The 27176-nt window shown below is 48.6% G+C and overlaps 2 protein-coding genes across 7 annotated transcripts in view; both read left to right on the forward strand.

Moving 5' to 3' along the window:
- The window catches only part of chd5 (chromodomain helicase DNA binding protein 5), a 29447-nt gene extending 23342 nt beyond the window's left edge, over positions 1-6105 (forward strand). For 2 of the 3 annotated variants that reach the window (XM_040204318.2, XM_078092792.1), the window contains exons 33-40: positions 44-133; positions 227-370; positions 636-744; positions 914-1046; positions 1190-1385; positions 2139-2302; positions 3066-3192; positions 3804-6105. In XM_040204318.2, coding sequence (XP_040060252.2) covers positions 44-133; positions 227-370; positions 636-744; positions 914-1046; positions 1190-1385; positions 2139-2302; positions 3066-3192; positions 3804-3931 — 1091 coding nt within the window. In that variant the 3' untranslated portion in view covers positions 3932-6105. The remainder of the gene's footprint in view (positions 1-43; positions 134-226; positions 371-635; positions 745-913; positions 1047-1189; positions 1386-2138; positions 2303-3065; positions 3193-3803) is intronic. The other variant, XM_040204320.2, reaches the window with a different exon arrangement.
- A 1103-nt stretch (positions 6106-7208) lies between these two features.
- Positions 7209-27176, forward strand: part of arhgef10la (Rho guanine nucleotide exchange factor (GEF) 10-like a) — a 72561-nt gene continuing 52593 nt past the window's right edge. The window contains exons 1-12 of one of the 4 annotated variants that reach the window (XM_078092801.1): positions 7209-7560; positions 14586-14801; positions 15544-15571; positions 19559-19716; positions 21105-21209; positions 21291-21421; positions 22345-22440; positions 22954-23062; positions 24057-24157; positions 24485-24562; positions 25343-25522; positions 26505-26621. In XM_078092801.1, the coding sequence (XP_077948927.1) occupies positions 14591-14801; positions 15544-15571; positions 19559-19716; positions 21105-21209; positions 21291-21421; positions 22345-22440; positions 22954-23062; positions 24057-24157; positions 24485-24562; positions 25343-25522; positions 26505-26621 (1314 nt within the window). In that variant the 5' untranslated portion in view covers positions 7209-7560; positions 14586-14590. The remainder of the gene's footprint in view (positions 7561-14585; positions 14802-15543; positions 15572-19558; positions 19717-21104; positions 21210-21290; positions 21422-22344; positions 22441-22953; positions 23063-24056; positions 24158-24484; positions 24563-25342; positions 25523-26504; positions 26622-27176) is intronic. The other 3 variants (XM_078092800.1, XM_078092803.1, XM_078092802.1) reach the window with 3 other exon arrangements.

The following is a 27176-nucleotide window of genomic DNA, read 5'->3' on the forward strand; positions in this document are numbered from 1 at the left end:
ACCAGGTCGTACTTTCTTTAATAGAGTCTATTTCTGTCCGCAGCGGAGCCCGTCAAAGACACGGAGAGGCCCTCGGAGAAGGGAGAGACTGAATCGTCTCTGGCAAAGACTGAAGACAAGGAAAATAAGCCAGGTAAACTTTATTTTACTAAGCAAAGAGTCGTGGTCCATTTCGTCGACTCTACTTCCACGCGGTGGTCTGAGGTCCTTCACTGCGCTGTTGCAGACGATCTGAAGAGTGACGACGCATTAGAGGGTCGTTTGAATGGAGACAAGGACCCTTTGGACGAGACGGACGAGAGCAGGAAGGAGGACAAAAATGGATACAAAGCCAAGTTCATGTTTAATATCGCTGACGGAGGTTTTACAGGTAAGAATGAGACTGACTTTAATCATCGGACCAAAAAAAAAAAAAGATGTGATGTAATGCAGAGAGACTCCCCATTTTAAAAATGAATAATAGACGGTAGTCTATTAGAAGTGTCAAAGGTTCTTTATCTCCGGTGCCACAGTGAAACAGCTGTGTCGCGTCATGAACCTTGTTTGTGTTGTGAATCTGATCCTTTCTTCTCTTCTTCTGCTTTTTGTTTTTTCGTCTTCTGGCATTTGTTGTAACCGAGTCTTTTCGCCCACAGAGCTGCACACCCTCTGGCAAACGGAGGAGCGAGCGGCGCTGTCTTCTGGAAAGATGCACGACATCTGGCATCGTCGCCACGACTACTGGCTTTTAGCGGGTATCGTAACGTATCCTTCAACAGTGTACGAGAACATAAGCATCTGGCACAGTGATGTAGTGACTTAGGCCGGGGAGGGAGGGGGGGACGGGGACGCGGGCAAAAGACTAGATATTTATAAACTGGGAGCGGAAATGCAAAAATCCCGTTGCTTTCCGTTGACCTTGAATCCACCTCAGACACGGCTACGCTCGCTGGCAGGACATCCAGAACGACCCGCGCTACGCCATCCTGAATGAGCCCTTCAAGACGGAGATCCACAAGGGCAACTACCTGGAGATGAAGAACAAGTTCCTGGCCCGGCGCTTCAAGGCAATCCCACGTCTTCATAATTAAAAATAACCACTGAAGGCTGAAATAATTCAAGGATTAAAGGATTTGTTTTTATCTAAATGCAAATTGAAACACCGTCTCTGAAATTGCATCACCCCCCCCCGCCCCCCCCGTGTCTGTAGCTGTTGGAGCAGGCGCTGGTGATCGAGGAGCAGTTGAGGCGGGCGGCGTACTTGAATATGACGCAGGACCCCGGCCACCCGGCCATGGCCCTCAACACTCGCTTCGCCGAGGTGGAATGTCTGGCAGAGTCCCACCAGCACCTGTCCAAGGAGTCGCTGGCCGGGAACAAACCCGCCAACGCCGTGCTGCACAAAGGTCTGTCATCGTCACAATGTCGCCTGGCAAAGGCCGGTGCACTGGGGGAGAAAAGGGATCCTTGGTTAAGAAACATTTCTTTCCATTGGTTCCACTCATATGATGCTTCATTTGGAAAAATATCAATACAGTAAAAAGAATAACTGTAAAACACTTTATGAATGTTAATGATCAAGTTTCCACGTTGTAGCTAAATCATTAAATTAAACAAGTAAAACAACTCCTGGTGCACAGAGACCATTTGAATCATTTTCTAATGAGAGAAGGGAATTTATTTATCTTTTAACTCATCATTTATTTTCATCCTCAAGGTCTTTACCCGCCGGGGGCACTTTTGTGTGCGCAATTAAGTGGCAATTTAGTTATTTCAAACCGTTATTTCTGTCACGCACTCTCACACAGAACGTGAATATGTAATGAAAAGGCTTTTCCGGATGTTTCAAAAGTGAAATTAAAACGCGAGATCCATTGAAAACAGTTCTATGGATCCCGACGGTAAGCGGAGGGCGAAAGGAGTCATCGCACAATGTCTCTGACGCAGTGGCTTCACTTTGTGTTCCTTTGATTCACCCGCAAAACATGTTCACACGACCAGTAGGATTATTGATCATCTGTTAGTGAAACATTTTATGGCAGTTGTTCATTTCAGGCTCTGGATCACACCATTAACTTCCGTTTTTGGTATTGATTTGAGGTTATTTACACTTGGATCACATGAGAGTACACGTTTTCCTTATTTCTGTCCTCTTGCAGTGCTGAACCAGCTGGAGGAACTTCTGAGCGACATGAAAGCTGACGTGACCCGACTGCCCAACATGCTGTCCAGGATCCCGCCAGTGTCGGCCCGCCTGCAGATGTCCGAGAGGAGCATCCTGAGCCGCCTCACCAGCCGAGGGAGCGAGCCCCCGCCGCAGCAGGTGAGGTCGGCGAGGTCGACGTGGCGTCAGAGGCCGAGTCTGACCAGATCTCATCAAAACGCGAGCCGCTCTTTAGTTTGCGAAGCGGGTTTGCTGGTCCGGCTCAGAATCACAGGGCTCTCTCTCTCCCTGGTGGTTTGGACTTGGCTGGGCACCGCTGTGCGCTGGGAGCTGGCGAGGAAGCCCGGCTGAAGGCCGAGTGAGTGCTGGAAAATGAAAGGCTCCACGGCACAAAGACTTTCGAAGCGCTCTGTGGTTACGAGCCGGCAGCCGCATTATTCCTTCAAAAAAACCCAAAAGAAAACCTGCAGAGACTCCGACTCTCCCACGGAAGAGTTTCCCCTGGTGGAATGATGAGAGTCTCCCCTAAGTTGTTTACTCGCGCCGTGCGTCGGCCCCGGGGGAGGGAGAGATGAGGGGGGAGGGAGAGATGAGGGGGGGGGGGGGGTTGGATTGTCTCATTACTTTCATCGTCCCTGCACCTGTTCTCCTGACTTCACCCCGGCTCTTTTATTCTCCGTTATGCAGGAGATGTTTTCAGCGCTGCAGCGCGTTTTGGTCGTTTTTTTATCCTCCTCCCCCCCCTGTTGCTGTGCCAACCGTTCTTGTTACCACGGAAACAGTCTGATTTTCTCTTTTTTGGGAGTGGGGGGAAGGGGTGTGCTTACTTTACTGCCGTAGGATGAACACTAAATGTTTGATAGAAGAAGCAAAGATCTTCCTACTATTTATTATCCTCATTATTATTGTGTTTGATTCTCAGCCTTTTAGCCAGGGGGGGTTTGGCTGCTCCCAGATGTACAGCAGCAGCTTTGCTGGAGGATTCAGAGGACCGGGCGGTCAGCCCATGGTCAACTACAGCCAGATGCCTCTGGGACCCTACGTCAGCGGTAAGCACCACCCTTCACACCAGGACGTAGTCAGAGCTGCTGTTAAATGATACGATTTGCTAGTTGAAATGAAGCTGTCAGGTGATTTAACTGAATTTAGGACCTTTCGTGAGTTGCACACAACTGAGATAAATTGCATAAATGTGAGGCGCGATGAGATTAAAGCATCATTCTGGTTTGTTACAACTTGTCGCCATGTTTTGATCGTTTCTATTTGCAATGAATCTGGAACCACCTCAAACACAGTTATTTATCTCATCGGCCCACGCAGAAGCCAGATAGGTGGTGAAACACCAGCATTCAGACATGTTTTGAACGACCCCCCCTGGTGAGCCAAACTTATTTGAGTAATAACTCCACTTCCTTTGTTTTCTCTTCCAAACTGTCCTATCTATCACAGCTAACAGACCGACGTCCTTATTCGACTTTGACCTATCTTACTTACCTTAGTTGCATACACAATGAGGGTTTGCAGACGTTTTGGGTATGCTCACTTTCAGTTTTGTTTTCCAATAAGATTCTGAAGTTAATGTGCTTGTTCTGCCTGAAAAACCACTGAATCAAAACATTTTATGTTCCATAATTCTCACATCAATATGTCCCCTCTTCAGTGTCCTCTAACGGCCCCCCGCCCCCTTCAAGCCATCTGGACAAGAAGTCACTGGACTGCTTGAGAGACGTGAGCACGCCTGACCTCAAGTCGGGCAAACCTAGTGATGTCATCTGCATTGAGGACTAGGCCAGCTCTGTAAAACTGACCCGAGGTCACAAAGCCCCCAATAGGGAGGGGGCTTTCTCCTGCACCCTCCCCCCCTCCCCCCTGACTTTTTGATTAATGCAGATGTGTCCATCTTAACGATTGCACTTTTATCTCTCTCGAGGGTCCAATCGGAGTCTCTCAGTAGGTGTTTGCTTTTCGCTGCTGGACGACCGGGACGGGCAAGAGCGAAGGGGACTCTCGTTCTCGGCCTCGCGCTTCGAGGCGAAACTCCAGCTGGTTGGCACGACGATGAGCTCCGGGTGCCCTTGATCGGGCCTCATTCCGATCTCGGGAAGGTGTCTTGTGCTCTGACTCTTTCCATCGTGCCCGGACGCTGTGCACTGTGACCCGCTGGAGCCGAGGGCGCCCGCACTCATGGTTGGATGGGAGATTGTTTTCCTGTTTTTTTTTTTCCTGAGGGCCAATATTGCTACTTTAACTGAGTATTTGTTTTCGTCATTCATGTAGTAACCAGTGGATAAAATATTGATTTGAAAGCATTGAAATCTAGTCTCCTGTATGCAGTAGCTGTACACGGCGTGAATCCTCTGAAGGCCGCCGCCCACTCGCCAGTTTGAGAAAATAACCTGCAGCTGCAGCGACCTGTGAGCGGCCGGCTTCTTGTGCTGTATATACTCAGAGACTGCTGCTAATATTGAAATAACTTGGATGGAGGGAATCAGAGGCCCGGCTTGCAGAGACCCGCCCCCCCCCTCCATTATTAAATGCATTTCCGAGGAGTATTTCTGTGTACGGTAGAATATCTGTGATTGTTATTATATTTGAATGTTCGTAGTGACTGCGCTAAGAACAGGGCTCTGATGTTCTCAGTGGGGGGGGGGCTCTTTTCCTACTCTTACGTCCCAGGGACGTTGGAACTGAATAGGAACATTGCTGAACACGGGTCACTTTAATTCTAGTTGTTGTCGCGAAATGAGCTTTTTGTTCGCTTCTCTTTGCGTTGAAGTAAAACTATGACGTATTCGGTCCCTCGGTGAGGATTTAAGGGGACGATTCAGTAGGAATATTTGACTCCACAGCTGTGGGAATGTTCTCTGCATCTCCGCTCCAGAGGACCAGCGCTGAGAGCGTACGCTTTAATGGGGTGGAGACACTTTACGCATAGTAGAGCCGCACATCTTGTCCATTCCACCACTACTTTGTGCTAAAGTGGCAGTGCACCACGTGAAACGGTCTTTTATAAATTGAAGCTTACTGTATTTCCTTTTATATGAAGGCATTGATCGAATGTTTGGACTAAAAGTGCCCATGATTATCTTTTTGTTTTCTCCAAAGACGAGGGGCATTACCTGTTTGTGTCGCTCCAGCACTTATTTGTCGGGGTGACGATAATGTCATAAAGCCGAAGAGGCAGTGATGTACAGAGTTGGCGAGCGTATTTTCTTACTCTCCTTTTGCAAACTTCAAACGGTTGTTCCGAGGTGCCCTCTCCTGCAAAACCCTCCGACGACGCGCTTTAACTTTATGGGACAAGTTTTTAAGAGCAGCCATCAAACCGACCGTGAAGTGCATCCCATGAGCTTTTTTTGCGCTCTTCTGTTAGTGTTTATCAGTGCTGCTTCGTCCATCGCGTCAACGTTCACGCCATCGATTGACCGCCACGTGGTGGCTCGACAGATAGAACCTCAGAAACATGTAAATACTTGAAAGATTTTTTTTTTTTTTCCCCAGAGATACGTCTCATAGAGATTTAAGTATCCAACTGGGGGGGAAAAAAGATGAATGACGACGTTGAAAACACAAAACTCCAATGAAATGCAATCAAACTGAAGTCAGTATGAATGTAATGTCTGTTAGAAAAAAAAGGCTTCAGTCTAATATTATAAATATGTTAACAATGTATGTACATGCTTATTAACATGGCTTCAAAAGCTACAAAAGACCCTGAGAAAAGGCACCTTTGCTGCAGCGAATGCGAAGCATGTGAAGCGTTTGACGGTTCACTTTGGGGGGGAAGGGGGGGCGGTAGTGGAACTAGCATTTACAGACAACCAGCTCCAAGCAGTGTTCATGGTTCCCATATTTGTGCTGTATAGCATTTGAATGAAAAAACAAAAGTGAATTGTCATCTTTTTATTTGTATTCTGTGTATTTGTTCAATGTGTTTTAATAAATCTTCTGGACAACGGTAACGACGTGTGGTCGTCTCCGCACACCGACGAAGAGGCTCGGTACCGCGTGACCTTGTCACAAACTGCACACGCCGGCAGGGTTGTAAATGTGATTAAGAGGCCGAAATAGAATCCCCGATGTAATGAGGGACAGAAATAGCAAACGGGGGCCATTCACAGAGCATCCAGAAACTATGAAGACTGAAAAAAATACAGTTTCTCCCACCACAACACAGGACCTCCCCTTTGTTCCAGGTAACGTTAGCCTGCTCTCTCCGACATACATTGTACATCAAAGTACATTAAAAATAAACAGAAGGTCTGAGGAAGCTGCTGTGTAACTAAATAATTCACGAAGAAATTAACCTTCAACAAAAAAAAAAGTTTGATACAAGAGGGTTTGTTTAAAGGTTAATAAAGCTACACAATAACAGTTAAACTGATGTCTGCTACTTCTACATTTATTAATTTCATTTATTTTACTGAAGCTGAGATTCCATTTAAGAGTTGACATTAGTGGTTTTTTCAAATACATTAAAAAAAACATTACTTCAATATTATGATATAATTTTATGTAAAATAATATTTGTAAAATGAATGAAACAAATGAAAACACTTCCTTTTCATCTTATAATATTGTGGCATGTGATACATTTTTGTTTTTTCAGGTCATTCCAAAGGGGGAAAATGTTTATGTTCCCACAATACAATCATTACCATGCAGACTTGGGTTAGGATGGTAGTGGTTATGGTTCAGGTAAAGTACATTAATGTACATTAATGTAAGCTGGCATAGTAAGTATTTTTTTTAATAGGTTTAATCAAATGTGTTGCATGTACTGCTCCAAATTATTTGGTTTATCGACTTATCTTGTCAAAAGATCTGTGAAGAATGAGAAAACACAACAGCAAGACATCCAACCTCAATCCCACACGGAAGTGCTCCGAGACACCACCGCCCCTAATTCTTTTGGTCCAGCCCCCTTGTTCTGACTCACTCCCCTGATTGGTTCAAACACGCCCCCTGAGGTTTTCTATTGGCCGCGTGCTCGACTTCCTCCCGCTGCCATTGGCCAGCTGCGTGCGCTCCGCCCTCCCCCTGCTTCGTGCTGCTGTGTGAGCAGCAGCGGGGGTCTGGAGAGTGGGAGGAGGGAGAACAACCAAAGAAAGGACAGAATGAGACCGGAGGGGCTGAATGGGGCCAAAGGACCCATCTAAAAAGAAAGGGGAGACAGAGGGAGGGACACAAAAGCAGAAGGAGAGCGAGAGAAAGGGGAGGGAGCTGAGGGAGTTGCCTCATCCAGAGCGGCGCAGGGAAGAAGTTGTGGGAAAGTAAATAGCAGAGGAGAAATTCCAATCTGATTCCAACCACTTGCAGCCCTCGAAGGAACCTGCAAACATGACTGGACAGGATTAAAGGGTCACCAGAGAGGCGCCTGAAGCTTCCAGGAGGGACCCGCCGCTGAAGACGAGGAGGTGAGAGGCGTGAATATTTGTTGTCCCTCTAAACACTTTCCCGCTTTCCTCGCTTCCTTCTGTCCCTCCTCTCTCTCCCTCCTCTCCTCTCACTCTCAGCTGGGCTTGCGTGTTGCAAAGGCAGCAGCTTTGTCCACTGATGGAGGGCGTTCGGCGGGGGGGTGGGGGGTGCTGGTCCGTGCCTCTCCGTCTCAGTCCGATAGCTCTAGGGAGCAGCAGGGAGGACAAGGGCACGTGGTGGAGGAGATGGAGGTGGTGGAGGAGGTGAGGACGGGACCGGCTGATACCCCCTTTTGGCCCTTCTTTCTTTGGCAGAGCACGCGCCACCACGGACGATTAAACCCGAGCCGGCCTCGGAGAGAGAGGCCTTGTTATGATAGCATCATTGCCGGGGAGGAGACTGACACCAGCAAAGGATGAGCCGGCGGTCGGGCGACCCGGCCCGTTCCTTTCGGCACAGCGCTCCCACGGCCTGGGGGCTAATGAAAGGGATTCCCCGGCCCACGCCCCGCTCCAGTTTGACGGTTGCTTTTACCCCGGAGTGCAATAGCCCCTCCCAGGATGGATTTCACGCTGCCTTGTACCCTGAGCAGAATGGAGAGGGGCGGCGGGGAGAAGAGGGGTGAGGGGGAAGCTGCGCGACCTCTGACCGAGTCATTTGCATTTTAAGCTGGGGCGCTGTTTCTGCCTCACTTGCCGGATGTGCCCCCCCCTCTACCCCCCACTGCCCCTTTATTATGAAGGAACTCCTTCTCCTCACTGTACCAGATTGTCTCCTTACTCACAGTCTAGCGCTCGGAACCGACATTAACAATCCGTGCATGCATGGCCTTCCCACAAAGGCTTCCCTTTCAATGGGAACCCTTTCCCTTTCGCCACACATTCACCCATGAAAAACCCGCACTAACCGAGTCAAATAAACACATACAAGGTCGCGGTTCTGTGAATGCACAATCAGTCACTTGATAGTGGTGACACGCCCGCCAAATGTTCAGAAGGTGTATTGCATTACACACTGAGTACGTCCCTTTGGGATTGTTTAATAATTAACTAGCTGGAGGAGGACGACCCTCAGTATTTGGACGGCCAACGTCGATCCTAAAAGTGGTTGATTTGGCTGCGGGTACAACCTGCTTTGGTTTTGGGGGTACTCGTTTTCCCATTGGGCCCAAACTGCGTCACACTTAGTAAACCCAACAACCACCAACTCCTCACCAACCTGTGACAGCTTCTGTCAATCAAACTTTTATTTCAAGACCAAAGCAACTGAACTCAACTGGTTTGATGATGAATAATCAAAACCGAAACAGTTCTTGAATAACGTCATTTGAGAGTTTACCTCCATAATGAAAGCAGCAGCAGTGACTTTCGTCAGAACAGAAGAGCAACAGGAGGTCTCGCTTCCTGACGCTGTACATCAGACAAACACAACCACCGATGCCAAGACAACAACCGGCTGTGGGAACACAATAGTCGCACGCCCGCAAAACGCTGACTACAAGGAGGCTGTTTTTCGTCAGACATTTCAGGTCTGGGCGAGTGAAGATCACACCCGGATTGTTGTTCTCGTGGTGATACGGGTGTAGCCACATCTGGGTGCACATGTCTCCTCAGCAGTCAAAAGAAACCCCATCCTGGAATGTTTGGTTTTTGAGTGGGAAATATAAGTATTAAAATGATTTATATGCTTACAGTTTGGTCGTTAACTATTTATAATGTGCACAAGCAGAACATCTGCCAGACATGCAACACGGACAGACGCAGCAGGAACAAAAAGCATCATTGCACTCAAATACACAAAAGGAGAATTCCACAGACACACGTAAAAGTGACTACGGTTGTCATGGGGACAACCAAGCAGTTCTTCAGTTTCGGGAGAAGCTGAATCAAGTGAGAGATTCTCCAGGAATAACTGTGAGTCAGAGAGGCCCCCGGCGTGTACCGGCCCGGGCCTGTTTAACTATCTGTTGCGGCTTTTAAACTTAGTCATCATCCACTCCATATTCTTGGGCAACAAACACAATTTTTTACAGCATGAGCTGGTTCACAGCATGCAAACTGGTTTCGTTAAAAGTAAGCCCCGTTAGCATTTAGCCTTTCCCGTTAGCTATCCTTGAATAAACATCTACAGCTATTAATGGATTACCTTGACACTGAACAGACCAGACTACGTCTCCTTCTGTTAGTTTAATCTGGACCATTCCAAAGAGTACACAGCGCAGAATGTGCATACACTGTAGATATCTATCGTTGGTGGTTGCAGTGGAAATGTGAGGTGACCAACGAGGACCTAATCAAGAAACCCCTGAAGGCATTTGAGTAACTTTTTATTCATTTCTACGGGCTGTCCAGAAATACGGCAGCAGCAATCAAACATACCCCCCCCCCCTACATAAGTTTGTGTCCCAGCCTTCAACCCGTGATGGATTAGCCAATCATAGCAGTAATGCAACAACGCGAGGTACCTTAATGACAACCAAACGACTGTATACAACGCATTTTGCAACAATGGTTGGTGGACACTGCACATAGGACTCCGATTCAGCGTTCACTTTGTGTCCCGGGATTTACTCTTTCTCTTCAAAGAGTGAAGTGGGCGATACAGGTGACAAAAGCTCCACAGATGTATGATGGCTATAATATCTTTAAATATAGCCATATGGCATGCATTTGATTGCTTTACTGTTATCCAGACAACAATCACATCCGCATACCCACTACTGTACGCCCGTGTGAAATCCTGGTTAGTTTTTGCAAGGTAATGTTAGCGCGCTGGCTAAATCAGCTGCTAAATGACACATAAAATGAATCCAAATCAAAACCACTCTTGTCACGTCGTGGGAAGGAGCAGTGCCATCGCCAGATAATCAGTCCTTTACACGGTTTCACCAGATGTACTGATGAGCTCATCTTCAAGTCCATGGACGGGAGAGAACAGGTCTGTGCTGTGGAGGATACGGATGCGTGGCCTGATTACAGGCCGTTAACAATCATTTATTTCACGATGTAGATTAGTCACAAACGGTTAACTTCATTTCAGAATTGGCCTTGCAAGATTAGAGCTGATTCAGAACAGTAGATTGTGCTTTGAGCCATTTTCAAACATTAAATACGAATTGTTTTTGTAATTATGGAGAGAAATGTCAGTATGAACACCAGGTGATCACATTATGAATTTATATAAGTCGTGTTGGAATGACCCTGGAAGCATTTTTTTCTTTTGTCATCTGTGAGCACGTGGAGGTCACTGCGGACTGCTGTGGACGGGCACCACTGGATCTGCCTTCCACAGCAGAGGGCACATGAAGGGCAGATCTCTGGTCGACTGTGACATGACAGAGATCAATGGCCGAAATTCATTTCAAGTGACATTTTACATATCCATAACGTTTGTGGTATACAATGCAAAAGGCGCTGTGTGACGCTACGTTTAAGCGGAGCCCTGAAGTCCACAAATATCAGCAACCGGCCTCCCGCTCAGGTCGCACGCTGACAGCCAAAGAAAGACATATTCCGCCTGCAAGGGTTCCTTACGTGGCCGAGTCACACATTGGTACATATCCCTTGATAGGACGTCCTTGGGGGGGAAGCTGCAGAACGATGTGGCGCCCGGGGCAGGCGGCGTCCCCGCATGGCACGGTTTGTTGTTGTCAGCGGTCGGCTGGTTCCGCGCTAAGGAAAAAAAAGGGGGCCTTAAGTAGCGAAGCTCTTCTGACTTTCTGTTGGATTTTCCAACGCTGTCTATTCAGTGGCCACCAGCTGCTGCTCTCTGCCATTGTCTGTTGATATAGGCGACCCCGGTCGGTCAAACATGGAACTCTGTGAATGACTGGCCAGGACTGGATGTGAGGAGCTGTGAAACAACCCTTCACTCATTGGCGCGTTTGGTACACAAGTTTTCAGAGCTCTCTATGTAGGTCAGAAACGGGGTGTATAGGGGTTGGTTTCATCTCTTTTCTTTGATGCATCTTACTTTTCCCTCGAAAATCGCTCTCACAAAGCTCTACCCCTCAGGGCTTTTTATTTCCCTCAGCTGGAGAGTTTTTGATGGCTTGTCCATCCCCCTCATCTCAAAGAAAGTAGCTCAGAGTACCTGTCAAACCTGTGGGTTTTAGTTTTGTAATAATGCAAACAAGCTTTACTTACATTCAAGGCACAAGCTTTCTTGCTCTAATTATGTGAAAACATCTATTGTGTTACGTTTTACTAAATATTTTTTGGGGAGCCTCTTGTAAAATTGACAGTCAATTCACAGCGTTGTCTCTTGAATAGATAAACCGGCCGTTTCAAAGAAACAAACCCTATTTGAAAAAAAAGAAGACCAAATAGATGCAACACGCCTACATACTTTTCATTTCCTCTCATCAGTAGAACAACATTAATGCAATCTACTCTTTCACATTTGATTCACGTAGGCGACAATAACTCGAACATTGATGCTCCCTCATGTGGACCCAAGCTTTACCGCGGATGTGAATCTTGAATATGAGACTGGACTCATGTGCCTGGAAACAAATATATGGAACAATTTCAAAATTTATTTGGCGACCCACAATAATATATTTGGCGACTCACTGTTTGGGAAATTACTCGTATGAAGAATGACTTTTATCTGTGTGGAAGGGGAGTGCCAATGTGTGAAATCTCACACTAATGGCTCCTATAATGTTTATTTAAAGAAGATGCTGCTTTCTTGTGACGAAAGTCCTCTATTTTCCACCACAGCCCCATGAGCCACACCATACATGGCACAGCCATGACCCAAACAACCTGTGAGCTAATCAGCTCCGCTGTGAAACAGAGCTTTTCTAAAGGCCGAGCAGAACTTTTCACCCCCCACAAAAGAGTCATTGTTGATCTGACTGACGTGTGGGCCGACTGAAAAGAACTGTGTTTGTGGTGCAGAGGAGATGGCATATCATCAGAGAGGACTTCTGAAGAACTGCCATCGTTCCGGTAGTTTAAAAAGAGCTGAGGATTCGGAACATCAATAAAGCAGTAAAGAAGTATTTGCTTTGTTAAGTCATAGTGGAATAAAGTCTTCCCCCGGAGATAAGTTGTTCTAGTTCTGTGTGAGCAATGAAACTACTCTCGCGTTACCCCTTAATGTAAACCCTGTTAGCACTTTCACCATTGACATTTGACCAGTTAGCGCCGTAAGATGTGAGCTAACGTTAATTCTGTGTGAGCAATGAAACTACTCTCATGTTACCCCTTAATGTAAACCCTGTTAGCTCTGTTAGCACTTTAACCTGTTAGCTGTTAGCGCCGTAAGATGTGAGCCTCAGGCTTGCAGCCGCCATGTTGAGGGCCGTTGAGAGGCAATCGAAAATAACTCGAGGTTCAGGGGACTGAAATGAAATTCAAAGTCACTGCAATTCCTGAACAGAGCAAACAAACATGCCCGAAATTCAGCCCTCAGTGAGCAGTGTGCGATGTCTTGAGCGCTTTGAATGACATCACAACAGCCTTTGTATCCAGGCAAACGCCCACAACGAATTTACAAGCCGCCTCCGCTCCTCGCTGTCATTTCCCCAAAGGAGCCCAACAAACCACCCCACCGGGCCCGAGAATGTTCCAGCGTTGGCAGCCGTTTGAGTACCGCTCAACGAACCTGGCATCTGCTTTGCATTTTGATCGGGAACAAACGGTCCAAACGTCACCGAAAATCCCCACTCTGTGTAGTAATGAAACGATTACTGCATGCAGCAATTCGATGCCTTGAAGGCATGCGTGTCTTTGGAAATGTCCGTTTTAGTTTGATAATATGCAACAAACAACAAAGTACATTTCCATGATTACAGCTGACAATTAACACACACACAGCTATTTGTCAAGCGAGTATCGTGGGGTCAAAATCCCTGCAGAGCATGTTACGTGTTTGCAAATACTTGCCTGTGTTGTTTTCCCATTAATTTTTCATCAACTCCTCTTGTCTGCTGTCATTCTGGTGTTTTTTGATAGGGCCAGATGAAATTAGCCTCCTGCATAATTGATGTTTGTAATGTTCAGGCACATGTTTTCGGAGGGGGGGGGGGTGTCTATAATTCAAAGTGTAACTCTGCAGTCAAATCCTTTTTCAACACAGGAAAATGATGCATAATCTGAAATGCTCCTTCAAAGCGGCACGCTGCGGTATTCCTTTTTCATTTTCTCATAAAGGATTTTCTGAAAGGTTATTCCAGCACAGCAAATGTACTCACATATAAGAAAATACAACAAAGAAAGGCGTTACGCAATGTATTCATAGCTTAAGTGTTTACAGCCTCACAAAACAAAGGCAGAATTACTGTACCGTAACATTATAAAATCACTTCAACAAAAATAATTACCGTAAAATAACTGTGCAGTGGTGAACAAATAATTGAATGGAACCGGGTCGGTTCTCCTCATCCTTCTTCTTTTCTCCTTCTGATTGTCTGTGTTGAATGTGAGAAACGGCTCGTAGTGTTTAACAAGAAGGGATTTGCTGAAATCGCAAGCAAAGAGTAGAAAGAGTAGAAAATGCTTTTACGCTCTTGGTGCCTTTTGTCCAAGTCAAGTTTACCAAAGTCAGGGTCTGGTGCTTTTGTCTTGGTGTAACTTATGTCCATAAAGACCAGAGAACATTTAAACCCGTAATCTTTGTTGTGTCTTTATCCAAATAATTCATATTATATGAAGGCCTTGATGTGCTGAGTTCACATTAAGTGCAGACCTGTTACAATATGATGTGTTTTTCTTCCTTTGTTGAGTGAATGTCTACACACAATGACGATTGAGCCTATGGTCCGCTGATTGTAATATTTGCAAACTGTCTGGGGGAGACATTCCTGGACGCATGCTGCATTTCAGTTTTTCCTCCGTGGATATGGATAATAAAAAGCAAACACACACACACATTTATGAAAACTTGAAGCTGATGTACCAACGGAAAGAGAGCAATGCCACTCAGGATTTAAATCCTCATTAGTTGAGTCATTATCTTCATCGCGAGTGTCATTTGAGAACACACACTTGAACCTCGTCTTGTGTCTCTTTCACAGGGATTATGTCTGAGATGTCCCAGCAGCGACCGCCAAAGGAGGAGGAAGAGGACGAGGACGAGGAGCAAGGGGAAGAGTTCTCGTTTGAGGACAGTGTGGAGGAAGAGAAGCTTCCGGAGGAGGGTGGAGGGGTGACCTCTGACCCCGTCGGAGCATCGCCTCCTGCTGGACAGGAGGGCATCTGCACTGAGGACGGCGCGCCAGCTCCCGCTGAGGGTAACGCGTCCTCAGAGCGATAAGCTTCTATTTAAGCTGCCGCTGAATGTTTGATATCTTTGATACAATTAAGCTCTGGTGGGAAGTGGGAAGAAATGTGGACAATAAATACAATACAATAAATATGTATGTAGAGAATGGAAGTAAAAGGTAGCAGAAAAAGACAAAAATTCAAGAAATGTAGAGGAACATGTGTATTTTTAACGTACGTTGGACACACGCTCCATCCTCTCAACGCTGTCCGATCCCTGAACCACCTCCTTCACTGCAAAATAACGCGTCTTGCCTCCAACATTCTACCTTTCCTCTTCAGATGATGCATAGGTTCAGTTTCCCATGGCAACCCGCCGTGTGGGTGATGAGTAGCTTTAATATGAGCAGAGTTAACATCCCCCTTAATTGGTTGAAGTTATGTAGAATTAAGTATGATGCATATACTACCTGTGCTATCGCTGCCAAACGGGCCCCGGTAATTACACCCCAGATGAAGGGATCCAGATACCTCCTTCGCCAAATGAAATCATTTAGTTTTATACTTTATAGTGCCATCTGCTCAAGTATTTCAGACTCGGTGTCCTACGTGTAAGCAGGTTTGATTTGATATTTGACCGCATGCAAGAAGGGAGAGGGAAGAAGTAATTACAAGACAAAGTCACTCTTTCAAGCCTGCATTTGTCTTCTTTGCGCTTCCTCTGCTTTGGAGCGGTTTGTCTCATGGTCGCCGTTTTCTTCATTCTGACAGGCGTTCCGGTTAACGAGTCGGCCAGCGGGTGAGTTGCTTTCGATTCCTACTACACTATCGGGAAGAATGACCCAAGAGCGTTGGAGAAACTCGACATATTGCAACAGTGCTGTGTCGTCATGTCTGAGATAACGTCGCACTTACACTCCGTCCAAACACGCCACGCTGGGCCTGATATACCCTGACACTGTTACGCTGCATCTATTTGCACAACATTTAGATGCCAGATGGCCACAGTGTCACGTTTACTGATGTTGTGGATACAGTTGCAAAATGTGTGACGATGCATGGAGTGTTAACACGTACAATTAATCTCATTTAAAAAGTCACCTAATGGAAAAGGCATCTATTTCTGCCATCCCTCCAATTCCCCCCAAAAAGTTTAGAATAAACTATTAAATAGCAAGAGACAGACGTGTGTAAGTAATACTAACGATGGCTGAGTTCAATCAAGTCTCCCCGTAAGCCATTCCAGTGAGCTCGTGTTAATAATAATGGGGAATATCAACTGGGACACCTGAATGAAATACATGTGCGTTAGCTGCCGGGACACTTACTCCTAAAGAGGCCCGTGGGAGCCGGCTTCTGAGTGGATTATCAGCCGGGGTGTAGTGTGCCTGTAAAGACATGTCCACGGCCAATCTTTCAAATATCACTCGTATGTGCTCTGAGTTGCACAGATGAAGTAGTATTCATCTTTCGTTGTGCGCCGTCCTCACCCAGGGAACGGATTTTGATCAGGCCTCGCCTTAAGTCCCCTTTCTCATAAACCTCCATGCAATCTGACCTGTGAGTCGCCCGGCGGCGGCGGCCGGTAGAAAGAATCCACACGTAAGAAAGATGGACATTTCGTATGAAACTCAAATAAATGTTGTGGGAATGAGACTCCTACAGAAGGAAACAGTAGAGTTGTTGTGGATGCAGAATAAAGCTCCGTCTGTCATGCCAGTAGAACTGGACTGAAGGCCTTTGCAATGGTGTCTCTCTTTACCGCCGTCCGGTGTAAGCGGGTCTCTGCTCCATCAGCAGTCTCTAACTGGAGTGATGAAAATGTCACAGAGTCAGCAGCTGACTTGTAGTCGTTATGAATTAGTTCTTCTCGTTGGCGCGTGCAAAGTGTCATTGGCGCCGAGTCTGGCGGTGGAAGCGCGAACGCCGGCCGCCCCGATGACGCGGCCAACGATCAGCGGATCTGGACATGGCACGCGGGGAGCCGCCGTTAAGCTGCCGTGGAGCTGTTGGAGACAGCTGCTCAGATTACCACGGGCCGTCTTACGATGGAGGGGCGCACCAACCGTGACGCCAAATTCTCACACCCAACAGGCGAAAATTGACCTTTCGCTGAGCCAGTTTAAAGCACCGACCTGCCAGCGTGAGCGGAGTGTGCACACATGCTGCGTGAGCCTTTTAATGGACATCAAAGAAAGGCCAAACCGGCCTCTCGAACACACTGTTGTTTCTTAATTTCCTCAAAGGGCCTGAGCACAGTAAATGATAGTGTGATAGTTGTGATCATTTGAAAGAGACTGGATTTAGAAAGACAACCATTTGATGCCACAAGAAGAATAAAACCAACAATATGAAGTTATTATCCGTAAAGCCTGGACCACCCTCGAAGCACATTAACAATAACTGTAACTGCTTAGTGAGCGGACACCACACTAAAGTAATTCAGAGACAAGTGAGATTATGCAGTGCTGCTTGTTCGTGAGGTTTCATTAAACATGTATTCTGTTCAGATGAAATCCCCCTCTGGCCTTCATGATGAAGCCACGCAGGGGTCCTGCTCAAGAAAGCCTCTGCTGAAAAGAGGAGCCTCTATTTGTGCACAGGTATGGGTGGTGTGTGTGTGTGTGCACACAGTACATGAATGCATGTGTGTGTGTGTGTGTGTGTGTGTGTGTGTGTGTGTGCGGGATGTGCAGTCGCACAGGGAGATTTCTGCTGAGTGCACATTTCCACTTTGGTTTGGTGGCTACTGCGCCTTTTTAAAGAAGAACTATCAATTCCACTTCCCCGCCGTCACGGTGTTCAGACCGCCAGCACGGCCTCCACACCTGTCAGCGGTTCTGGAACAATATCGCCAAAACTACTTTGCGATTGTTTTTTTGTTAACACTGCAGCGGCAGCACAACAGCCCGTTGCGGCCGTTGAGCTCGCTTGATGCCACCGGTGACTCCGGACTTTTTTAACGGATGGTTTTCATTAGGCGCGTTGCACGGAGCCCCGGCGGTGAGAAAGGTTAGCACAAAGGATACCATGGCGACCTGGAGATACAACTTCACTTTAACTGCCAGCCAGAAGCCCCCCGCCACCTGTTTGCCCTCCGCAGGCCTTGCTGAACTTCACTGACTTTTGCCCCTGTGAACCTAAAGCTTGCAGAACCTCACAGGATCTCACAGGACACCGCCCCCCCTCCACCACCCCCCCACCGCGCTTTACTCTCCTCAGCTGGATGTGCTGCAAAAGCACCAAAAAAAAGGGCGGTAAAAGCGTCAAAAAAAAGAGCTCCATCAGTATGGTCCGCACACCGCTTGTGCCGTTGAAATGAACAGCTATGCTCCAGAGAGACCGGCGGGGGGGGGGTGGAGGAGGGGTGCATAACGGGTGGAGCTGCTGCAGGTAGCGCTGCCCCGGCACAGCCGCCGAAGGGAACGCAGACAGACGGAAGCGCGAGATTCGCATTTCAGGCGGCTTCTTCCTCAAGCTGCGCTCGGCCCGCGGCGACGTCATTTGCGTCGAGAAATGATTCCCGCTCGCCTCCTCGAGCTGTATGACTCACTGGGGCTTGTAGGCGCGGATAAGTTGCGAGGGTGGAGGGGAGACGGGGGGCAGGGGGGGAGGGGAGCAGAGATATGCCTGGATCGATAGCTGCGCCGCTCAAATCACTCCCGCCCGACGTGAATGGAAGCGAGCTGTATACCGCCATTGTTCTGGGCCCCACAAGCACTTCTAACGACAAGAGATCAGTTCATGGCGAGGAACGTGTTGACGTACAGCGCTGTGCTCTCTTTTCCTTTTTTGCTGTTTGAGATTGAGATGAACGATCCGGCGTCCTGGAGAATGCAGCAAAGCAATGCTTCACAGTCTCTGTGCCGAAGCGAATGGCTGCTGCCGTGAGACGGATGTGTGCGTGGTTGTTTGTTCTAGAAGATGTTAAGAAGGTAGCTTCACAAATGACGCGTCCGGTTAACTGTCACGGGGGGGGGGGGGGGGAGGTTCCTATTTCTCACGTCTGATTCACCTCCGAGCGGCTCATCGCTCTGGAGGAGCGGCTGCCAGCGCCGCTGAGGTATTTAGCAGAGGGGCAGATTTAATTAGAGGAGGAGGAGGGGGGGGGGGGTCTCCCACGCGCCGCATCCTGTCATGTTATCAGTCAAGTGTGGGGGAGGACCCCCCTCCCTCCCTCCGTGGAAGCACCAACACACGTGATAGCTGCGTTCCCCCTGTGATGTCACACTCTGTTTTCAATAGTCGCTCTTCCGGTGGCGATTATGGGGTTATGATCCCACGGGGCTCCTGGGCGTGGGGGGCGGGGGGGTCGCAGTTCTTCTGAATAAGTGCATCAGTGTCGTGTTGAATAACGACTTCATTCTGAATATTTGACCATTTCCAGCTCTACTAGAGGCCAAAGGTCCTGACCAAAGGACCACACCATATATATATATATAAAACTACAGCAAAAAGGCCTTTATTACAGAACTGAGAAATTCCGTGAGAATGTTTTAGGCTCATTGGCCCATGACCTCCACTTCCACTTCCTCTTCTGTTTGGAGGTAACAAACCACAGCTGTGTTCCTTCTAAAAGTACCACAAAACAATTTGACATCATCAAGATGGGCCTCGTCAGACTTTAGGGAGTGTGCACGCGCATGCTTGGATAAGAAAGAACCCCCCCCCCCCTCCCTCCCACACACACCTCCCCTTCCTCTCGCCGAAGTGAACTCCTCACCAGTCACACGGCGCTCAGCGTTACTGTACGCGCTCTCAAGTGGACATCTGCGGTTCCTCGCAGGACCTCGGAAGCCGAGCCCAGGACCTCATCTCTCTCTCGTGTGGGGGAGGAGCTCCACCAGCTTCCCGCGGAGACGCCATCCGCGGAGACGCCAGCGGTGGAGACGCCGAAGGGATCGGGAGACCGAGGCCTGGAAAGCTCGGACGCCTCCTCTGAAGGTACACAGCTGGGGGAAATGCACGGTATATTGTCGGTCGAGGGATCAACTTAAGACCACAGGGATCAAACTTGCGTTGGGATTCAGGCTTATTTCCCCTTTTGTGTTACAGTCTTCTCGTAGAAACCCTGCGGCGCAATAACGTTGTTTTATTAGCACTGCGCGTTGATCAGAAGTGGCAAGAAGGCCGTACTCCCGGGCCGAGGTCATCCTACGGTTCATCGACCGTAAGGTGAAGGAGGTCACGCGTGCGCGGATACACAGAACATGGCATGAATCCAACTAATTCAGGATGAGGATCAATAGAAATCCATTTCCATGCTTTTGGATTTGGACTCCGTCAGCAGTGCAGCTGTTGTCTGAAGGCGGCTCAGAAACGAGGGATGCAAAGGAGCTCCGCAATGCCGCACCACTTCTTTGTCACGTCCCACTCTTATTTGGAACGTGTAGCTACAGTACGTGTTAACTCACGGCATGGCGCCGTTATAGTGCCACCGCTCCCCTTAGCTCTCTATTATAATACAGAAAATGTAAAGCAGCGACATCCATTTGTGTTGATCTCAATGAGAAATCGACGTCGATGCTCTGTTTTGGTCCTATTTTTAACCCGCTGTGGGGGGGTGAAGGGCGTCTGCTGTGTAGAAAGACGGCGTTTCACTCTGACCAGTTCACGAGGTATTTCCTGTCCCTACACTCCTCGATCGTGGCCGCGGCACACTTTGACTTTGGCGGGGTGGGAGGGACGGGTGGGGGGGGGGGCGCAGTGTCGTTTTGAACCTCGGATGAGTTTATTGTCCCTGTGCCGCTGCAGAGAAAAGTCAAATTAAGTGAGAAACCCCCCCCCGAGAGGAACGCTGGGGAAACCACGTGTCCCAGGAGCCGAGGGGCCGGGAGCCCAAATCCAGTGGTTTTCTTCCCTGTTTTAAATCCAGTCTGAAAGTGCAGGCAAGTGAGCGCTGCACAAAGAACATCCGTGTGGCTAATCCTCCTTGATTGTACCCAAAGTCATTCTGAATCACAGACCCCACGACAGAATGAACCTCTCCAATCAGAGTGATTGAGAGCGGCTCAGATTGTTGCTGCTCGGGGCTCAGGAGTGAGCGTTAAAGACGAATCGCAGTTTAAAACCAAATCAATACAGCTCACCGAGCTAAATAAGGCTGAAACACTGCGGAAGCAGTTAATGACGACTGGGTCAATGGCTGCGATCCCGCGCCTTTCTGAGGGCGAACGATGCGACGCTGAGGGCTCCGGGCGGTTGGCGGTTTCGGAGCCGTGCGTGCGCCGTCTTTCTGTGTGTTGATTTGGGGGGTGGAGGGGGCTGTCAGAGAGAAAGAGGAAGACGAGAGATTAAAAAAAAAGGCAGAAGTCTCTTTCTATTTAAAACAGTGTTTGCTGACTTCGACGCCGCCGCTCGTCTCCCGCCGGCGCCGGGGCCTCCGGAGGTGATCTACGACGACGTCCCGTGCGAAGGGCCGCTCTCTCCCGACGAAGGTGAGCGCCCGTGTGTGTGAGTGTGTGTGTGTTTGTTCGTTCCCGGACGTCCTGATGTTCTGCTGCGTCCGGTGTGTTCAGCAGATACGATCTACGAGGACGTCCAGAGAGACGGCGGCCCGCTGGACGCCGACAACGGATGGAGCTCCAGCGAGTTCGAGAGCTACGACGAGCACTCCGATAACGAGACCAAACGGCCGGCGCGCAGCAAGGTAGCGTGCGCGGGCGCGGGGGGGGGGGGGGGTGTGGGGCGTCTCCATCTCGCGCACGCGTCACCGCGCGCCTCTAATCCGCACCAGCGGCCGGGTCGTTTCCCGCGCTTAGGCAGTCATCAAAGGGAATATTTCACCTCCTGCTCCTCTGGCACCGCTCTCCACTAACGTAAAGAAGCGGGAGGAAGCTACGAAGACCATGAAACATGTACAACAAACCGTCTGGGCCTTAAACTTTCATTATGGGATGAAAGGCAGCAGGAGAAAGCCGCACACCTCCTCTCCACATGAGGGCACTGTGCGCACATCCACCGGTCCTGCTGACGGAAAAACTATTTTGCTGAGTTGAATCATTACCGTTGTATAGATTCATGCCTAACTCTACATATTTTTACACATCGGAGGTGTCCATGTATGGATTTGATTCCATTGTGATCCAGAGTAAATCCTAAATTAAATCCTCGCTTTGAGAGAGGCGGCAGGCTGGAGGAGGATGATGTGGCGAGGTTGTCGTATCGGGGCTGAGCAGGAGCTGCTCAGGTAATTACAGGCAGGGAGGTGTGATGATAAAATCCCCGCATGCTTATAAAACATGTTTTTAATCAGCATCACCTGATCAGTTTTCGCCGAGTGAACCTGGAGTTCTCTGGTGTGCAGGTTAGTACTCACTACCTTTAATGCCCGGATGTCCCACCCTTCCATAAATCAGTGTCCATTAGCCTCAGACCCCCTTTGAGCAAAGCCCTCACTCTCTACGCTGGTGATTAATACCCACTGTTCTCTGGCTTGTGTTTGCCTTGATCACTTTGCTTCCTTTTCCTTTCCCTATTTCCTCTCCCCTACTCTCTTCCTCCTGTCCTCTGTGGTTAAACGCAACCCGCCCTGCCGCTGCTCCGTCTCCCCCCGCCACCAAACACCCGTAGCGCTCGCCCGACGTGTGTCGCCTGAGGGAACGCTGTGCCAGGACCAAACGAGAACTGGCCACCAGGCTGTCTGGCAAGCACAACTATGACATCAAGGTATATCTCCAGCGGCAAAGGGCAGCAAACAGCGGCGCCGCGCCGCGTCTCCTCAGAGCGCCGATGTCGCTCGGCTGGACGTCGGTTCGAAAAGGATTGATGACGATCCAGAGCTGAAACGCGGCGCGTTGTATGCACGGACGACTCAAAGGCTTAACTGACTCCCCGCAGCATCCTTCCGAGCCGCCGCTTTGGACTGCGCCGTTGCTTTGAGCGTCCCCCCCCCACCCCCACCCTCTCTCTCTCTCCCTCCCCCCGCCTGGCTTTAACATCAAGTCGCATTTATGGGACACATGAATAATTAAATAATATTCTGCGCATTTACTTCCATAAACCGCAGTGCAACTTTCCCCCAATTAACGACCTACTTTTTGGAAGTAGCGTCATTTACAGAAAATACGACCACCCGGTGTGTGATATTGGTCCGGTGGGAGGGGGGGGGGGGGTGCTGGTTGCCCCATCTCGTACTCTAACGTTGCTTTTTTTTTTCCCCCGTCTGCTGATTCCGATCAGGTTCAGCAGCTCATGAAGGCGGCGAGGAGCGGGACGAAGGATGGGCTGGAAAAGACCAAGATAGCCGTCATGCGCAAAGTTTCCTTCCTGCAGAGAAAAGATCAATTGGGTAAAAACTTTGTGTGAAAACTTTGCAATTTTTAAAATGTTTCCCTGCTATTTTTTTTTATAACGGGAGTTGGTTATGAAGTCCGCGTTTTATCTTCTCACAGTTATTCGCGCATGCGCTAGCGAGGAAAGCCAAAGCGGCGTTGGAGGCCGATTGTGTAGTTTTTCTTCATAGTAATTCCTCCGGGGCGAGAGCTCACTGATTGCAGCGGCAACACATAAAACGGACGGACCTTCTAGGTTTCAAGGCGATGTGGTCCAGTGGCGGTTTGGGTGTGTGAGTGAGAGAAGGATAAAGCACTCCAGGTTGTGTCATCGGAGCCCCCCGGCTGACAATAGAGAGAGATTACCATCCATTAATGGAGTATCGAGCAGCCCCATAAACCGTAGAACCCCGACGCGCGCCTCAAACAGACCTGCGAGCCGCCACAAAGAGGTAAGGAGGCCGCTGCTGCTATTTTTAGGTGCCGATCGAAGGGGAATCTGCACGGCATTATATTTCGTTTTCCACCAATCCCTCTGTTATCGTTCCAAAGTCTTTAATTGGAACGGTAGGAGCTTTTGGTCTCCGTGTCTTATGGTTACGGGTGGAGATTTCGTCTTTTCTTTCAGAGGCTGCCGAACGTCTTTGTGCCAATGCAGAGAATGAGAATGTGTTGGATCGTTCGTTCGCAGACACACTGCAGAGATGCAGGATTGTTTTGACAGTGTTTTTTTTTTTTTTTTTTTTTCTCGGCCCTCTTTGTCTCTCTTTCACTCCTTTCTCCACAACTCTCATCTCTTGTTCGGAGACTAGAATGTCTCCATGTTTTCCAGGTAATGAACTTAGTGGGTCTCGATGTGTCTGCAGCTGCCGGGAGATCTGAAAGCTGCCTTTCTGTTTTTCTTCTTAATCTTATTCTGTGGTACACACACCTCTCTCTCTCTCTCTCTCTCTCTTTAACCCTTCTGTGTGTTTCTCCTTCTTCTTCTATCCTGTGTCTGAATGTGTGCAGAGGAGGAGGATGATGCAGGGTACCTGGATGTGGCCATGTCAGAAATGAAGCATCCTCCTCCCCAGCTGAGCCCCATGCCGGAGGGGCTGACCAACCACCAGGTGCACGTGACAGTTTTTGATTTATGATGATAATAATGATAATAATGAGTTTGTTAAGGACACACAGATGTGTTTATGTTTATCTGAAAGGGACAAATCCAATTATAATAACATACTGCAATGAATAACAGTATTTAAAATGTCTTTCAAGCCAAGAAGGATCCTTTGTGTGGAGATGTGTGCAAACTGCTACGCCTTTTATGTCGTCAACATCACTCTGTGTCCCGATGGCGATGTGATTTTGGTGGCGTCCGTCAGCTGCGCTTAACTCTTCCACATCGGGTCCTCGCAGCGGCAGATTCCCTGACCGCTCCGTTGTCTGCGCAGGTGGTCAGACGCCACATCCTCGGCTCCATCATTCAGAGCGAGCGGAGCTACCTGGAATCTCTCCGGAGAATCGGGCAGGTGAGCCGCTAAGTCCTCTGCCACACGCAATGTGTTCGGCATTCAGCCTGTAGGGATTACACCGAAAAGGCGAGCGTCGATGTCCCATCAAACAGCCGAGCGTCTCGGCGTAAATAGTCCCGAGGATTCGTCCCTCCTCATTTCTGCGGCGCTGTTCTGATGCTTCTTTTAATTCACTTCTCAGTGGGCAGAAACAAGAGAAACCCACTGGAATGAAACCCTGCAGCAGTCGATGACTTCCTCAGACAACGAGCCGCCTTTGTCTTTGAGCGACGTGATTGTTGCGCGCTGCTCTGGGAGGTTTAGCTCATTTTAAATCTGTCTCGTTATTCAGTGTCGGGCCCGGCGGTGAATTCAGTGTCTCCCAACAAATCCAATGAAGAAGCATGAAAGGCCACAAGCACGGCACGACAGATTAGACGCCGAGGGTTGAACCCGCACGCAATCATTGCCGCGAAACAGGTCGCGCTTCCTGCCGTTCTTCCGTCCACGTCCCTTCTGCGGCTGATTATTTAGGGAGACGCCAGTTGCAAACGTTCCCACTGTCGGTGACCGAAGAATCAATGAACTCTCGTCCAATTTGCAATTTGCAATCTGTGAGCGGCTTTTTCTCGCCATAATTCTTCGTGCTTTTTCGATTAGCAGTCGGCGTGTGTTGTGAAGAAGTCTGAAGACATTCAGATATTCTACCTCCCAGTTGTCTAATGATGCTGCTGAACCGCTGGAGATGTAAAATGTGTTTATCAACGACAGTAAATTTTCCCCTCCCGATCCCACCAGGAATACCAGAGGCCGCTGATGGAGGCCGATCCACGCATCTTGAGCCCGAGGAAGCTGCGGCCTATTTTTTACAGAATGAGGGAGATCACTCAGTGCCACTCCATGTTTCAGATTGCGCTGGCGTCGCGCGTGGCTGAGTGGGACAGCAGCGAGAAAATCGGAGACTTATTTGTTGCCTCGGTAAGTGTGCGCGCACGTTTCATGGTGTCTTCGGGTTTGCGAATCGCAAAATGCAAACTGGAGGCTTATTTTCTGCACCGTTCTTTGTTTAACCCTTTCTGACATGCAGGGTAAAGACACTCAAATGGTTCTTCTTCTAATTGTACAACACAACGGCTGCAACCAGAGTTATAATGAGCCACAGGCTTCAGGGTGAGCAAACAGGGATGGTTTACCCCAAACATGCAATCAATTACCGTGGTGATGAATATCTCCACTGCACCCGACGCTCTCCGCCATGCGCGTTTTTACACATTTTGGCTCTGGAATAATATTGTTCAGCAAGAGTCTTCTGCTGCGTGCTCATCCATCGGGTCTGCTTATTATTTGCCTATTAGAGGGGCTGATTCGACCCCCTCCTCCTCCTCCGCCGCCGCCTGTTACCGGGCTCCAACAGCGCCGCCCCAACCGAGCGCAGTGCTGAGCTCCCTGAGCGGCCAGCGCACGTGTACCTGCGCGCGATGGCTCCTTGTAAGGTCCGAGAGGCCGGATCCCCAAACAAAGAGGCTCAGTCCCCCCCTCAGGCCAAGTGCTCATCCACCCCCCCCACCAGTCCTCAGACCGCCAGCATCAGCCGCCTGGTGGGAGTTTAATTGAGGAGAGGGAATAAATGTCCACTGCACAACAACATCCCCTGACACTCTCTCTCTCACGCTCCGCCACTTAATTTCTCCTCGCCCGGCCTCTTAAATGGCTCGTGAAGGGTGTCGCGCTAACAGGGACGGTAAACAAACCATGTTTTTTTCTTTCTTTTTTTTTCGGAGCACTATACTTAAACGTCCATTTTCTTTTACATTGAAATTATCCCAAACATTCAGGTTGTCAGAGGAAATGACATGGCTGCGTTTGCGGCCGCTGCCGTAGAGACAAGATAATCAGACGTCTTATTGCAGGGCTGGTGATACTAATTCAGAGGACAAATGCTTGTTTCTGGTTTTTGCAGTTTTCCAAATCCATGGTGCTGGATGTTTACAGCGACTACGTGAACAACTTCACCAATGCCATGGCGCTGATTAAGAAGGCGTGCCTGTCCAAACCCGCGTTCCTGGAGTTCTTAAAGGTGAGCTTCAGCCGTGAGCACAGGGTTTTGTGTATTTTCTCTGTGCTGTTGGCTGCGGTGTTCGTCATATGCTAAAGCAAACAAAGCCCCAAAGCTAAAGGCTTAAATAACACATGCATCATTTCCTCAGGTCTCCAAAAGAGACAAATGATTCAGTGTGTAAAAAGGTGTCTACATGCAGAAAACCTTTTTCAGTGTGACAAAAACACGACTATTGTATTGGATTTTTTATATCTTGAAAAGCTTTTAGAGCAGAGCTCTAAAAATGAATGAATTCAATTCCTAATATCAAAATATTAGGACATTGCAACCCTTTTGTAATTGGGAGGTTGTGTAAAATTTAAAAAAATCAAGATTTGAGAACTTTTTGCACTACCAGACACAATCCTCTGCGCTGTTTATTTAATGTTCCAGATATTAATTAGAGATCACGAGCGAGGAAAAGTAATGCAGGGAAAGTGCCAGGGAATTATTCAACATGTGCGGAGGTTATCAATGGCCTGCGCGCTCAGGATCCATGCGTCAGGGCGACGTGGCCCACTGAGCTGTAATGCT

This window comes from Gasterosteus aculeatus, chromosome 17 (genome assembly GCF_964276395.1).
Source record: "Gasterosteus aculeatus chromosome 17, fGasAcu3.hap1.1, whole genome shotgun sequence".
NCBI classification, from domain to species: domain Eukaryota; kingdom Metazoa; phylum Chordata; class Actinopteri; order Perciformes; family Gasterosteidae; genus Gasterosteus; species Gasterosteus aculeatus.